The 12,593-nt window shown below is 48.9% G+C and overlaps 1 protein-coding gene across 1 annotated transcript; it reads right to left on the reverse strand.

The window, feature by feature from the left end:
* Positions 1-1,638: 1,638 nt before the first annotated feature.
* On the reverse strand, positions 1,639-12,535 carry PPIH (peptidylprolyl isomerase H). The gene is made up of 10 exons (XM_082493410.1): positions 12,467-12,535; positions 11,046-11,110; positions 10,417-10,440; positions 9,863-9,907; positions 9,381-9,423; positions 7,286-7,378; positions 5,660-5,747; positions 4,838-4,878; positions 3,467-3,555; positions 1,639-1,827 (listed from the first exon to the last, which is right to left on the reverse strand). Exons 1-9 carry the CDS (start codon positions 12,530-12,532, stop codon positions 3,487-3,489), a joined length of 534 nt encoding a protein of 177 aa, XP_082349536.1. The 5' UTR covers positions 12,533-12,535; the 3' UTR covers positions 1,639-1,827; positions 3,467-3,486.
* Positions 12,536-12,593: the final 58 nt, after the last annotated feature.

Raw genomic sequence — 12,593 nt, forward strand, 5'->3', positions numbered from 1 at the left:
AAGGAACAGCAAGATACGTAAGCTGGAAAGCTGAAGCTCTGCATACTCAGCGTCGAATAGAGACATGTAACGGGACATAATTAGCCGCTGGAACAACTTTCGAAGAGGTTGTAATGGATTTGCCGCTGTTAATTAATTTGGGGAAGCTCTATGACCCCTGCTATGCGGGCAGTGAGACTGCTGATCGCAGTAACAGAAATACATCAGGCTGAGAAAGCGCTGCTGAGCCTGGACCCAGAAATAAGCTCGTTTCCCTGGTGAAAAAGTACAGTGAATTTGGGTACGGGCAGCCAGAACTGCAGACCTCAGCACTGCCGCTGGCAGGCAGAGCTCCCCCAGCACTGCCTGGAGCCAAGCTCCTGCCCAAACCCCATTGGGAAGGACCACCTGGATACATTTCTTTGGCAGGACCAGCAGCCAAGTTTCTCCCTGTTTGGTCACCTCTCACAGCTGCCATCCAGGTCCAGTTTTGCCCTCCCTACTGGGAATCTTCAACCCTCATCTCACAGGACAGAGCCCTCTGCAAAGTCTTTTTGGGGCTGGAGAAAAAAAGGATGGTGTGCTTTGTGTTTCTTTCATCACCTGATATTCTGCAGGTACATGAAGAAGAGATGCCTCAGGCCGGAGAGAAACGAGCATGAGCATCCTCAGCAGCTGTGCAATCCCAGGAACGGAAACCTGGAAATCCTGACAGCCAGAGCCTGCTTCAAGGATTTTAAACAGCCACGAGATAGAAGAGCACACCAAAGCCAGAGCCCGCAGGATCTGTCCTCCAGTATATCAGCGCTTGTTACCCAGCGCTGGGTAACGCACAAGCTACGCGCACAGCCTGCACCTCCCCAAGACAGCCTCACGCAATCCACTCCTGCTGCTCAGGGAGTGATGGGACGCACCCAGATGGCGTGAAGCACCTGCGCATGACACAACAGACTTTGTCCCAACTCTTTACATCTAATCTACCGGATGAAAGACCTCACCCTGTAGCCCAGCCCACATGAGAGGTAGTTTATGGGCCCCCAGCAGGTAGGCGAGTTTGCAACCCCACTCTGGGAGAAGAAAGTCAGTCTTTCCACCAACCTGCACCCTCACCTGTGCCCTCTGTAACCGTGCAGGATAAGGAGCCCCAATTTCTACCCCTGCAGCATAATCACTCTCTGTTTCCCAGCCCAAAGCCCTGCACCAACACCCATGTAAGTTCTTGTAAACCCGTGGCACGTAACAGCCCCACAGCGTAGCATGGCGATGCGCCAGGGGAGGCGTTACAAACACTCGTTTACGACGTGACTCGCCTTGGAGCCGAGCAAACTCACGATAACAGAAGTCTGTGCCATACCCATTTCTTGTGCTGAATGTGGAAAGGTTCTGGAGATTCCCGAGATGCCAAGAACCTCTCTCCAGGCAGCCTTATTTACCTGCCGAGTAAAGGAGCTGGTGGGGACGACGCTGCCATGCTCCTTTCACCCCTTCTTCCCTATTTTGCAAATGCCCAGCAGCAGCACCCCTCAATACCACGCACAGGAAGTGTTCCCTGCTGAACCAGTTAGGGATAACACACATTGCTAAAGATGCTACAGCCCTTCTCACTTGAAGAAGAATCCGTTCCCAGGCACGTTAATTGACGTGCACTGCACACATATTTAACAAAATTCTTTATTTACATTTCAAAATGTTAAAAAAAAAAAAAAGATAGGCGCCAGTTATTAAATAATTTCAGGAGAACATCAGAGAGCGGATCTGACCTGCAGAGAGGACTGGGGCAGTGGAGGGAACTGGCTGGAGTTCGAACTGCACGGAGCCAGCACAGGCCTATCCACCGGTGAAGAAGCACTGAAATGAAGAATAAACAGGTCCGCGATGCCGGACAGCCATTCCCAACTCATCCCACAACAGCAGGACTGTGCAGCGACACTGGGGGCCGCTACAGTGATTTTCAAGTGAGTGCTACTTGCTGCATGTGCTACCTCACATCAAGCCTGAGCTAGAGAACTCGAGAGTCCTGCTGGGTCTCCACACCAGGCATCTGCCTCTACCTCTGAACTTAAACCCAACAGTGCCTGTTTCTCCTGGCTGATGTTAATGGACCTTGACAAATAACGGATTTAGCTGTCTGAAGCCGGGTGAGACAAATGCTGTTCTTGTCTACAGGCAGCTGAGAGGCAGCGGGACGCAGAAAGGCAGTTCCCGAGACCTTGGCTGGGAAGCAAGAAAGGTGGCACCAGCCTCATACCTAGAAATGAAAAGCTTCCAGTCTCCAGTTGGATGCTGGCCAGAGATCACGTACTCCAAGCAGAAATGATCAGCATGTCTGGGCCTGAGGACAACCCTAAGGGGGACCTGACCCATCAGCACAGCTCTGCCCATCTGCAAGGAAGTCTGTTAACGAGGTTGTCCCTATCTTCCAAAGCCTATAAATGCCACCAGAAGTACCGGGGAAATGAAAGAGTGATTACATTCCCTCTTGTCACTTCATCAAATAGGAGAACTCCCAAGAGTCTGAAGCGCTGCAGATCTGAAAGACTTTATTACGGAAGCGGGGACGTGTCTTCGTGGGCAATTCCAGATGTCTTTGGAAATCATTTAATGGAAGGTCAGAAATTGTGGGGATTTGCTTTTGTCAGTGCCTGCCTGCCTGCTGAAATTTGAAAAATCAGCAACCAAAAGGCTAATACAGCATTTTTTGACAAGATGCAGCCTGACACATTGAAATCTAGACAGATTTGTTTAAATGCTTGTGTTTTCTGTGGTGAAGTGGGCAGACAAATGGAAACACAATACTGTACATTAGCCTGAGCTCTGTCTTGAGCCTGTTGGTTTAACCAAAACGAAGCCTGAATAATAGTAAATGCTGGAAACGTCCCTTCGGATGAGGATAGTGGTATTTTTCTGAGTTAGGGTAAGACTATGTAACACGATAATTCCTTGGCCCTTCAGTGGTGGCAGTCCTACAGCTGTACTGAGCAAGGAGGCTCAAGTCCTCTCTTCCTCCTTTTCTTGATCCCTGCCTGCTCCACACACGGATGTTCTGCTTTCTGTAGCAACAGCAGAGTTCACCAACCTGCAGGTTAAAGTGATGCCCCCCACCACCTGGACAGCTTGGGTAACACCAGCTGGATTTCTGCTGCAGTTCCCTTTCATCCACTGGTTTCTAAAGCCGAGGCTTCAAGGCAGCTTAACCCTGTCCAGGGCACGGCTCCCACAGCCCCATCTTCCCCTCGACTGCAGCTGCAAAATCTTATCCCTCTAGCGCTGCCTTTGGTGCTTGTGTAGCTCGGAGGGAAGCCAGTTCAGGGAGTTGAGCTGGCAAATAAATAACGCTGTTAGAACTAACACAGAAGCATTTTCTGGTGTTTCACTAACTCAGCTCTCTGCAGACTCCAATGAATGTGAAAATAAGTCAAGACATAAGTAAGGAGCAGAGCAGCCCTGAGTTCAACTGCAACGGGTGCCCACGAAGACTGAGACTTACCACATTTCTGTTTCGTTGCTTTACATTTCCCCACACTGAGAGATCACAACTGGCAGCTTGGGTTTGTTATTTGGACCCGTAGGCACATTCTGGGGACAAACAAATATATAACGTTAAACCGTATAAAAGCACAACAAACCCTGTAAGTGACGGGTACGTGAGGACTGGCTAAGAGGTGTCTGTGCAACATCAGGAACCAGGAAATCTAGACACAGCTGAGTAACAGACACATTTTGGCAACAGACCTGGCCATAAGCGGGTGAACCCTCTGTGCGCAGAGGTTTGGGATACAGACCAGACCCTGATCCTTTGAATGGGAGGGAAGGAACAGAGGAAAACAAAGGGAGAGCTCCTCATGAGATACAGCAGGCATCACGGCACTTGAGGCTGCTCTGGCTTAAATCTTTAAAGTTACTAATTACAGCTGGAACATGCAAAGCAAACTTGTATTTGTACAGAAGGGGAATCCAAATAAGAGACAGCCGCAAAGCAACCCTCATTCTGAACCTCTTGTTCTGCTGGACTTGGCTTCTCTTTCATGAGTCTCTTACTTATTTCCTTTAATTTCCCCTCACCGCAGTGATGCGCAAAGCAGGCACACCATAACCCTGCCAGCAGTGCTTCTGGCAAAGAGGGCTAGCAACGCACGCGTTATATCATGCCGTACAGTTCATTACATGCGACCTTTTCTGAGTCAAAACAGTTGTCAGTTCTGTGTTTGCCCCACTTTATGGTTTCTCTGACAGAAGAGGCCCTTGTGCACATTATCCCACGCGTGTGCCACAAAGCAGCATTGGCTCTCTCAAAGAACACACCACTATCTGTTAAATCTACCCATCATCCCGCTGGGACACCCAGTCACAACGTTGGTAGCAACAACCACCCCTGAGCAGATTTATCTTCAGCTCCTGGAAGCCCATCAGAAGATCCGTTTAATTTTTCTCGTTAAACATGCTGATCACGGATCAGCAGAACTGATGATTTAGCACCACTAAACAATCCCAGGCAATGGCACAGAAGTGATCTGCTTTACACTCTTGTCCGAGTTGCTGATGGAACAGCTTTTCAATTCAGCTTCCTGAACAAATGCAAAGCATTGCAAATAAAGCCACAAGAACACAATCCCCACTCAAAGACTAACCAGCAACCACGAGAGCGTAGCATTTCTAAAGTCAATCTATATGACAGCCTTTGCCTCAACAGATTTTCTGCTATTTTATAACAATGACATCCGATAATACCAGTTATCAACCCTGGTATTCCCTGTTATCCCATAAACAGACAGCAGGAGAGAGCAGAACAACCCTTGTTAATCCTCTACATGACTTTCCAACACAGACATTCACAAAGAAATAGGCAAATTCAACTTACTTCAATTTTTCTCATGACCAACAGCCCATCGACAATTTTACCTAGAATGAGAAAACGTATCCACTTTAATATGACCACTTTCCACCTTTACTCCCATCACCTCATCGCAGATACACACATTTTTGTTACTTCTGAAAAGTCTTGTGCAGTATAGCTATTGGGCCCTTCAGGGTTTGTTACCAACCTCTAAACTGATAAAGGAAACAATCCTTCTTTAAACATCGTTCACATTCTGAACAGATTAAGTGCATTTTCCCTTTTCAGGGGCGGCGTGTGTAGAAATCTAGGGTTTGAGATTCCAGCTGTGCTAAAATACAGCACTAACTACCTATCAACACAACCTTTGTAATGATGCAAACCCAGCAATTAACAATATCAGTGTTACTTAACAATCAGAGGAAGCATTAAGTAGGACATCAGCTTAAAGGCTGGTCTTGAAATCCTACAGCTCAAGTGGCAGTACATGAAAAGTTAGCAGACAAGGTTTCTTAGAATTACATCTAAAAACTCTGCTGAAAGCTCAGTCCTCTCTGACAGTGGAGAAGAAAGGTATCCCTTCACTCATCTGTCCTTTCCGCACGGGCACAAGGATTTATGTAGTAGCATGATACACTGATCAAGGAACTGATCTAAAGCTAACCTGCGAAAAAAAAACCACTTTTCACTTTGACAGCAATCTACCTCAGCACCTGCCTGCACAGATTCCTCTGCTAGCACAAGCCAGGGGGGAAGAACAAGCAGCCCAGGGCTGTTGATTTTAGCAGCTGGGCCACAGGGAGTGTCTGTGAGCTGGTACGCCGGGTCCCCGCTGCAGGTACTCACCAAACACAACGTGTTTTCCATCCAACCAGTCGCATTTGGAGCACGTAATGAAAAACTGACAGCCGTTGGTACTTGGACCACTGTTTGCCTGGGGGTTTAGAATGGCAAAAATTAAAAAGTGTGCAATTAAAGACTTCCCAAAACTGAAGGCAGACACGTCTCACACAGGAGAGAACTGTTGCTCTAGACCCAGCCTAGCTTATTTTTAGCTTATTGCTACACAAACCAAAGGAAGCAAGATATACATCTGCAGGAGAGCGTCCCTGTGCTGGGCCATGGCACACCACCAAGTCTGGTCATGCCAGCAAGTGCACGCGGCACCTCACAGACTTTTTATTATACTTTACGAAGGCACGTTTAGCACAAGACTGCTGAAATCTGGGCTCAAGAGCATGCTCCTGAAAAAAAAGCTAAAATGTTGGCGATGAGCACTTACTGCTGCAGTATTGTACTGGGGAAAACTGAAAGCCAGAAAAAAAGAAGGTGATTTCTGCTATTTGGAAGGTTTCCTCAGAATATAAAAAATCAGGTGTGTCTGTTCTGATGATCAGAATGAGAAAGGTAACGATGGTATTGGCACAGGGTTCACAGGAAGTGTCATGCAGATGTGAAATTTAATTCACACCCAAGAGCAGCACCCAGAGCCTTTGCACTCTGCTAAGAAAACATCTCTGCAACACTTAAGTCCTTTTCAAATTTTCAAAGCTCTTCTGACAACTAGGAGGTACTAAAACATGTTTCTGTGCTGATAAGTGAACTGGGCCAGTACTGCAGCTGCATGACTGCACAGGACACGGTCAGATTGGATCTTTTACTGATTGCTAGACAGCTCGGGAAGGATCCAGCTGGGATGGAGCACAGTTTGGCCCAGCCGAACGACTGCAGAGCCATTCCACTTTAACACAAGGCTGGCAATACCAGTGTGGGATCCCTTCTCCCTCACTATGGTACACCGGTTGCTTAGCTGTGTCATGACACCTCTTTTGGGGCCATGTTTTGAACTGGATGAGTAACTAATCCAAACGGTGACTGCCCAAAGCAAGTGGTTTTAAGGGCAGGGCAGCTGGAAGAGCTGGGGAAGAGGCAGCTGTGGATAGGAACACTGAGGCACTGGCCCCACTCGCTTTCTATCGCAGAAGTCAGTGTATTATTCCCATCAGGCAACATGCAACAGTTGCAGTTTTTCCTACAATGCTGAACAGGAAGCATATGTTATAAAAGATACCATGGTAACACCGCTAGGGCTTTGAAACTCCTAAATCTCTTTGTTTCATCCCTGTTGAGGTCAGTGTTTGATCAGGGAAGAAAAAAACAACACACCACCACTTGCCACCGTATTAAAACTGTAAGAATCAAAGCTATCCTGAAAGCTGATCAAAGCAAGCCTGGTCCAGCACTCCAACAGGTAAAAATGAAAGGATGCTGCAGGATCAGGACTTTTGTGTTGCTCAACGCATTAACCCATGAGTAGCCTTCCGGCTAGCAGTTACAAAACAGGTCTTTCAGACCTTGTATCCAACAGCGGAGATTTCTGTTGCTTGGCAAAAATATTATACACTTAGGAAAAGGGCACAGAGGAAGTACCAAAAGCTTTTTAGTCTCATAATATCAGTATTTGATACTCACCATAGAGAGCAGCCCAGGAGCAGAGTGTTTCAGCTTGAAGTTTTCATCTGCAAAAGGACCCCTGTATATACTAGCTACTCCAGTGCCATCTCCCTGCAGGAGAGAGGTGCCCAGTCAGCCACAGCATTTATGCTGTAGCAACTGCTACAAAACAATTCCATTTAAAAATTACATTTAAAATCCCCAAACAAAAGGACAGGGTTAAATTCAGCCCAGAATGGATGCTGTACTGACATTTATACACACCAGCAGTGAACACAGGCAACATTTCATTTCTGAAGAGGAACAGGGACTGGTTTCTAACTACACAGTACATCATTTGCATCCATATGTTGCCAGAAACCCACGGAGATGGTAAGGATTACGTCTAAGCCTCCCAGAGTGAGATGGAGGCTATAGATTGAATGGTATGGACCCACCTGAACTTGGCAGGGAAAAGGGAGGGGACGTAGAAGTATGGGCTGGTGTGACAAGGAAAGCAGAAGTGGTTGTGTGGAAAAAGTCAGCTGATGGTACGCTTATTTATTTCACCTTATTTTCTGTGACTACTGGAAACAGGAAAGTGTTTCATCTCTCCGTTCAGCAAGGTCAGTTTCTAAAATACAGTTTCTGATTTTTGCTGTACTTTCTACCAAGTCAAGACACCTTGTACTGACTAAAGCCCTAGTACTCAGATCTCAAGACACTTATAAATTAAAGCAGCATGGTCCATAACAGCTGCAGATTGCAGAAAACGTTGCAAAGTTTATAACTTTGCACAGTTTATAACTTTGCAGAAGCCTGAAATATGGTTCACGGAAGACATGCAACTTGTGGGACTGCCGAAAGGCCACCCTGCCCTTTGGTCCAGCATTGGAGAGACACTCCTGTATGACGACAAAAGGACAGAGCAGGGACCCTTCGACAGAATGGCCTTACAGATGCTGCAGTAGCAATGCAAACAGGTACCTCTGGCACAGTCAGTTAAATTTACTATTCTGACAGTAATTTCCCTTTCTGTGCTGATTTTCCCTTTCTGTGTTGCTTCAGCCCCATTTCTTCTGCCTTGCTGCAACCTGTCTCCCTTCATTGGCTTTCTGATTAACGTGTACTTTATTTATTAGGCCAAACTTAACAGGAAAATAAGATGCCAGTAACATACCATGTGCAGCTCCACACCTTTTGCTCTGCTTGCCTAGCTCTTGCTTCTTTTCCTCCTATTCTCTGTGGTTTACTTAAACTGTTGGCTCTGAGGCAGGAACGTATACCCTACCTTAGTGGTCAGTGTGACTGTTCTTGCTCCCCCAGTGGCTTTGTAATAAGTGTAATTCATAAGTTACAAATACTGCTGCGATTTGTAATGCTTGTTGAGCTTAAAGCCCACTGGGACATTTGAGCGGCACCACAATTAACAACTATGTAAAAGTCTGGTGTGGTGAGCCACCCACTGTGTGGTCAATTCTCTCAGTGACTTTCAGACAACCAAGTTTTACAGATTTTGTATTAAAAAAAGCTTCATCACTTCCCTCATATTTTGAAACACTTCCAGAAATGAAATAATTTCACTGGGTCCTAGGACAGCGAAGAGACCCTGCAGTCCTCCAGCTGTCCCCATATACTCGGCTAATCCCCAGGTCAGAGCATGACCACCACTGCAGGCACAGAGTCTTTTCTATTTTGAGATAATTCACTAACAAAAAGATTAGTTTTGACTTAAACTATCCCTTCCACTAGATGCTTGGTTCTGTACTCAAGGTCTCTCTCCAAAAAGCTAGCAGAAATTTGCAGGGTTTCTTGTTTGGGGGGACAGGAGAAGGGGGAAGGACAACAGGGTAAAAAAAAAGAATCCTTGCAAGTTTGAAAAGCCTCTACCTGTACTGCCATGCTTTTTTGGAGAGGAAATATTTTGGGAAGGAGAAGGTACGTTCACTCAAGACTGCAGTTTTATTTTCAAGTACATTACAGTCTGTTGCAGTAAGATGGCAGCAGTGCTACGTGGAAACCTCCAGTACCTCAAAAGAGAGCCAACAGATCCCGTAAATCAGCACAAACCCTGGGGAACAGCTGCATATTGAACCATGGAGGAAGAGTACAAAAGGAATATAGAAGTACATACGTTTACAAAGTCACCTCCTTGGATCATGAAATCCTTTATTACCCTAAAGAAGTAAAACAACACTTAGTTCTCAGTAGAAAAATGCCTCAAGAAGCTTAATATGATAAAAAAAGAGTTCTGCCTCACAGCACTACAAAAGTTATCAAGGTCTATGAATGCTACAGTCTAAAATCTAGAATAAATACTAATGGCTGGTTGCTATCAGGTAATTTGGGACCCATTGCTGTTGACCAGGGATACAGATTAGGCGACAGATGCCAGGAAACGATCTCTGACCTGGCATACCAGGAACGAGGGATCCTTTCCACTGACCCCAGTGTACACATCTAACAGCACCCCCAAATCCCTCAAACCTAGAGAAGGGCGACATTAGCCATGACCTACAAATGCCTCCCAAACCATTAATGCCTTTTAGGCAGGTCTCAAAACCACATCTAGCTCAGATTGCAATTTAAATGCCCAAACAAAATCAGAAGAATCACCTGTGGAAAGTGCTTCCTTTATAACCTATAGGGACACCATCTTTCCTGCAAGGAAATAAAAAGAAACATCATTGCAGCTTACTGGATATCCCAACACAAATCCCTCCCAGACGTTCGGAGCTCCCAAGGGGTGCCCTATACATTAGTACCTGCCTTAATATACAGCCAGCCAACCCACCTGCTGGGGCCTGGTTCCCAGCTGGTGCTATCAGAGGCTAAGGCAAACCTCGAGTGGGCTCTGTGCATTAAATGACACAGTTCCCTACAACATCCACCCCATCATCTTAACGGATCCCACTGCAATCTGCAGCAGGAGCAGGTGGGATTTGCAGGCAGGGCTTTTTAGAGCAACCTGAGCACAAATAAAATCACACCTAAAAAGGAAAGTCTGCCATCTCCATGACTGACTGTCACAATTTCATCAGAGCAGACTTCTGTAACTCTTTCATTTTGTACTGGTATAGTAAGAAAGACTTCCCAGTGAGCCTTCTTCCTACTCACCCAGCGCTGTTTCTCTGAGTAGGCTACTTAAAAGGACACTATAACCCACTTACCTGAATTCACCCGTACAAAACTGCCTGGAAAACAAAAAAAGCTGAGTGTGAGGCACAGCTGAACTCTGAGGACACAGAGGGCTGCATTCAGTAAACATGTGCCGACTGTCGCACAGGGCTTTCCTTACTGCATCGGGGATACCCCCAGTGGAACAGGAACCAGCAGTAACTCCCCCCCGCTTCCATTTCAAAACAGACTTCTGCCTGTTCTGCAGTTGAGGCGCTCACATATTTAACACTGAGGTTGTAAGAAACCGAATGTGGAGGAGGCATTGTGTTTCACAGAGAACAGGGTATTTCTCCCGTGGAAGTGGTACCTCCTTCAGTCAGTGGCAGAGAACTCCACCATGACATTAAGGTACTGCCTGTTATAAATGTAGTAAGCGTATCAGAAGCTTCACAGAGGGAACAGAGAGGGACTGGAGTCCTTCAGCTTCCAGCTAGATGGGCTGCCCTGGGTGACCAGGATGCTGCACAGTCACATCTCTCTGGGAATGGAGAGAGGAGCAAAGCAGGTGCAGCACTTCTCGGGGGCAGGTAATCACTCTGCCACCAGAGACATTCCTGCACTGTAAAGCCCTCGCAGCCCGGGTCCAGGCTGAGCCACGGGACTGCTGCCTGCTCCTTACCTGAAGTTCTCCGCTGTTTTGGGCACGACATCAGCAAACAGCTCGATCTTCATGCGGCCGACCTCCTGGGGAAGGCAGTGCCCAGATCAACCTCCTGGGCCCCACTCACACACACCAGCCTCCCCACCCAGGCATCTCCCAAATTCAAGCTCCTACAACCCCCTGACATCCCTGCAAAACTCCTCCTGGAGCACCACCGCAAGACTCCCCCATAGCTCTGTGCACCCCAGGTGCTCCCCTACCAGTCCTCCCCTCTTCAGAGCTCCTCTGCAAGACCCACTCTGGTGCCCCCCCTCCCCCCGCCCCGCTCCCCCGCCAACCCCCCATTGCTCCTCCACCACCACCACCTCCCTTCAGTGCTCCCCTGCATGCCCCCCCCTTTAGTGCTCTCCTACCACCCCTGGCCCCAGAGCTCCCCTGCAAGTCTCCCCCAGTGCTTCCCCCCCCCCCCCCCCGGCCAGTACTCCCCTATCACCCCCTGCCCCAGTGCTCCCCTGCAAGCCACTCCTTTAGTGCTCCCCCCCTTACACGCTCCCCTGCCAGCCCTACCCCCCTCCATGCTCCTCCACCCCCCCCCCCCAGGCCCTCTCCTTCAATGCTCTCCTGCAAGCCCCCCCGTTCAATGCTCTTCTACCACCCCGTGCCCCAGTCCTCCCCTACAAGCCCCCTGCAGTGCTCCTCTACACCCACACCCCCTTCAGCACTCCACTGCAAGCACCCCCTGGTGCTCCCCCATCCCCTCCCAGTGCTCCCCTGCAAGCCCCCTCTTCAGTGCTCCCCTACCATCCCCCACCCCAGTGCTTCCCCATAGGCCCTCCCAGTGCTCTCCCACCCCCCTTCAGAGCTCCGGCACAAGCCCCCCCGCTGCTCCCCCACCCCCCAGTGCTCCCCCACTACCCCTCCTTCAGAGCTCCCTCCCCTTCAGTGCTCCCCTGCAAACCCTCCCTGCCTTCAATGCTCAATACAAACCACTACCACGCCCCATCCCAGTGCTCCCCCCCAACACCCCACTTCGGAACTCCCCTGCAAGCCCCCCCAGTACACCCACTCCCCCAGTACAAGGCCTCCCAGCTTCAGTGCTCCCCCACTACACCTCCCTTCAATGCTCCCCTGCAAACCACTACCACCCCCTATCCCAGTACTCCCCACCACCACCCCGCTTCACAACTCCCCTGCAAAACCCCCCTGGTACCCCCACCCCCTCCGTACTCACCCACTACCCCCCCATTCAGAGCTCCCCTTCAAGACACCCCCCTCTTCAGTGCTCCCCTGAAAGCCACTACCACCCCCCATCCCAGTGCTCCACACCCCGCTTCAGAACCCCCTCGCACGCCCCCCCGGTGCTCTCCTGCAGCCCCCATCCCCGACAGGGGCCGGGAACGGTGTCGGGACCGGGGGCTGCAACAGCTCCTTCCCCGCACCTGCCCACCGATGGTAACATCGAAGAAGACCACGGGGTTGTTGGGGTTAGACGCCAGGACGGCCATTGTGGCTCCCTGAACCGGAAATGGCAGCGGAAGCGGAAGTGACGTCAAGACGTGTGGTGGC

This window comes from Vanellus vanellus, assembly GCF_965231255.1.
Source record: "Vanellus vanellus genome assembly, chromosome: 20".
NCBI lineage: Eukaryota > Metazoa > Chordata > Aves > Charadriiformes > Charadriidae > Vanellus > Vanellus vanellus.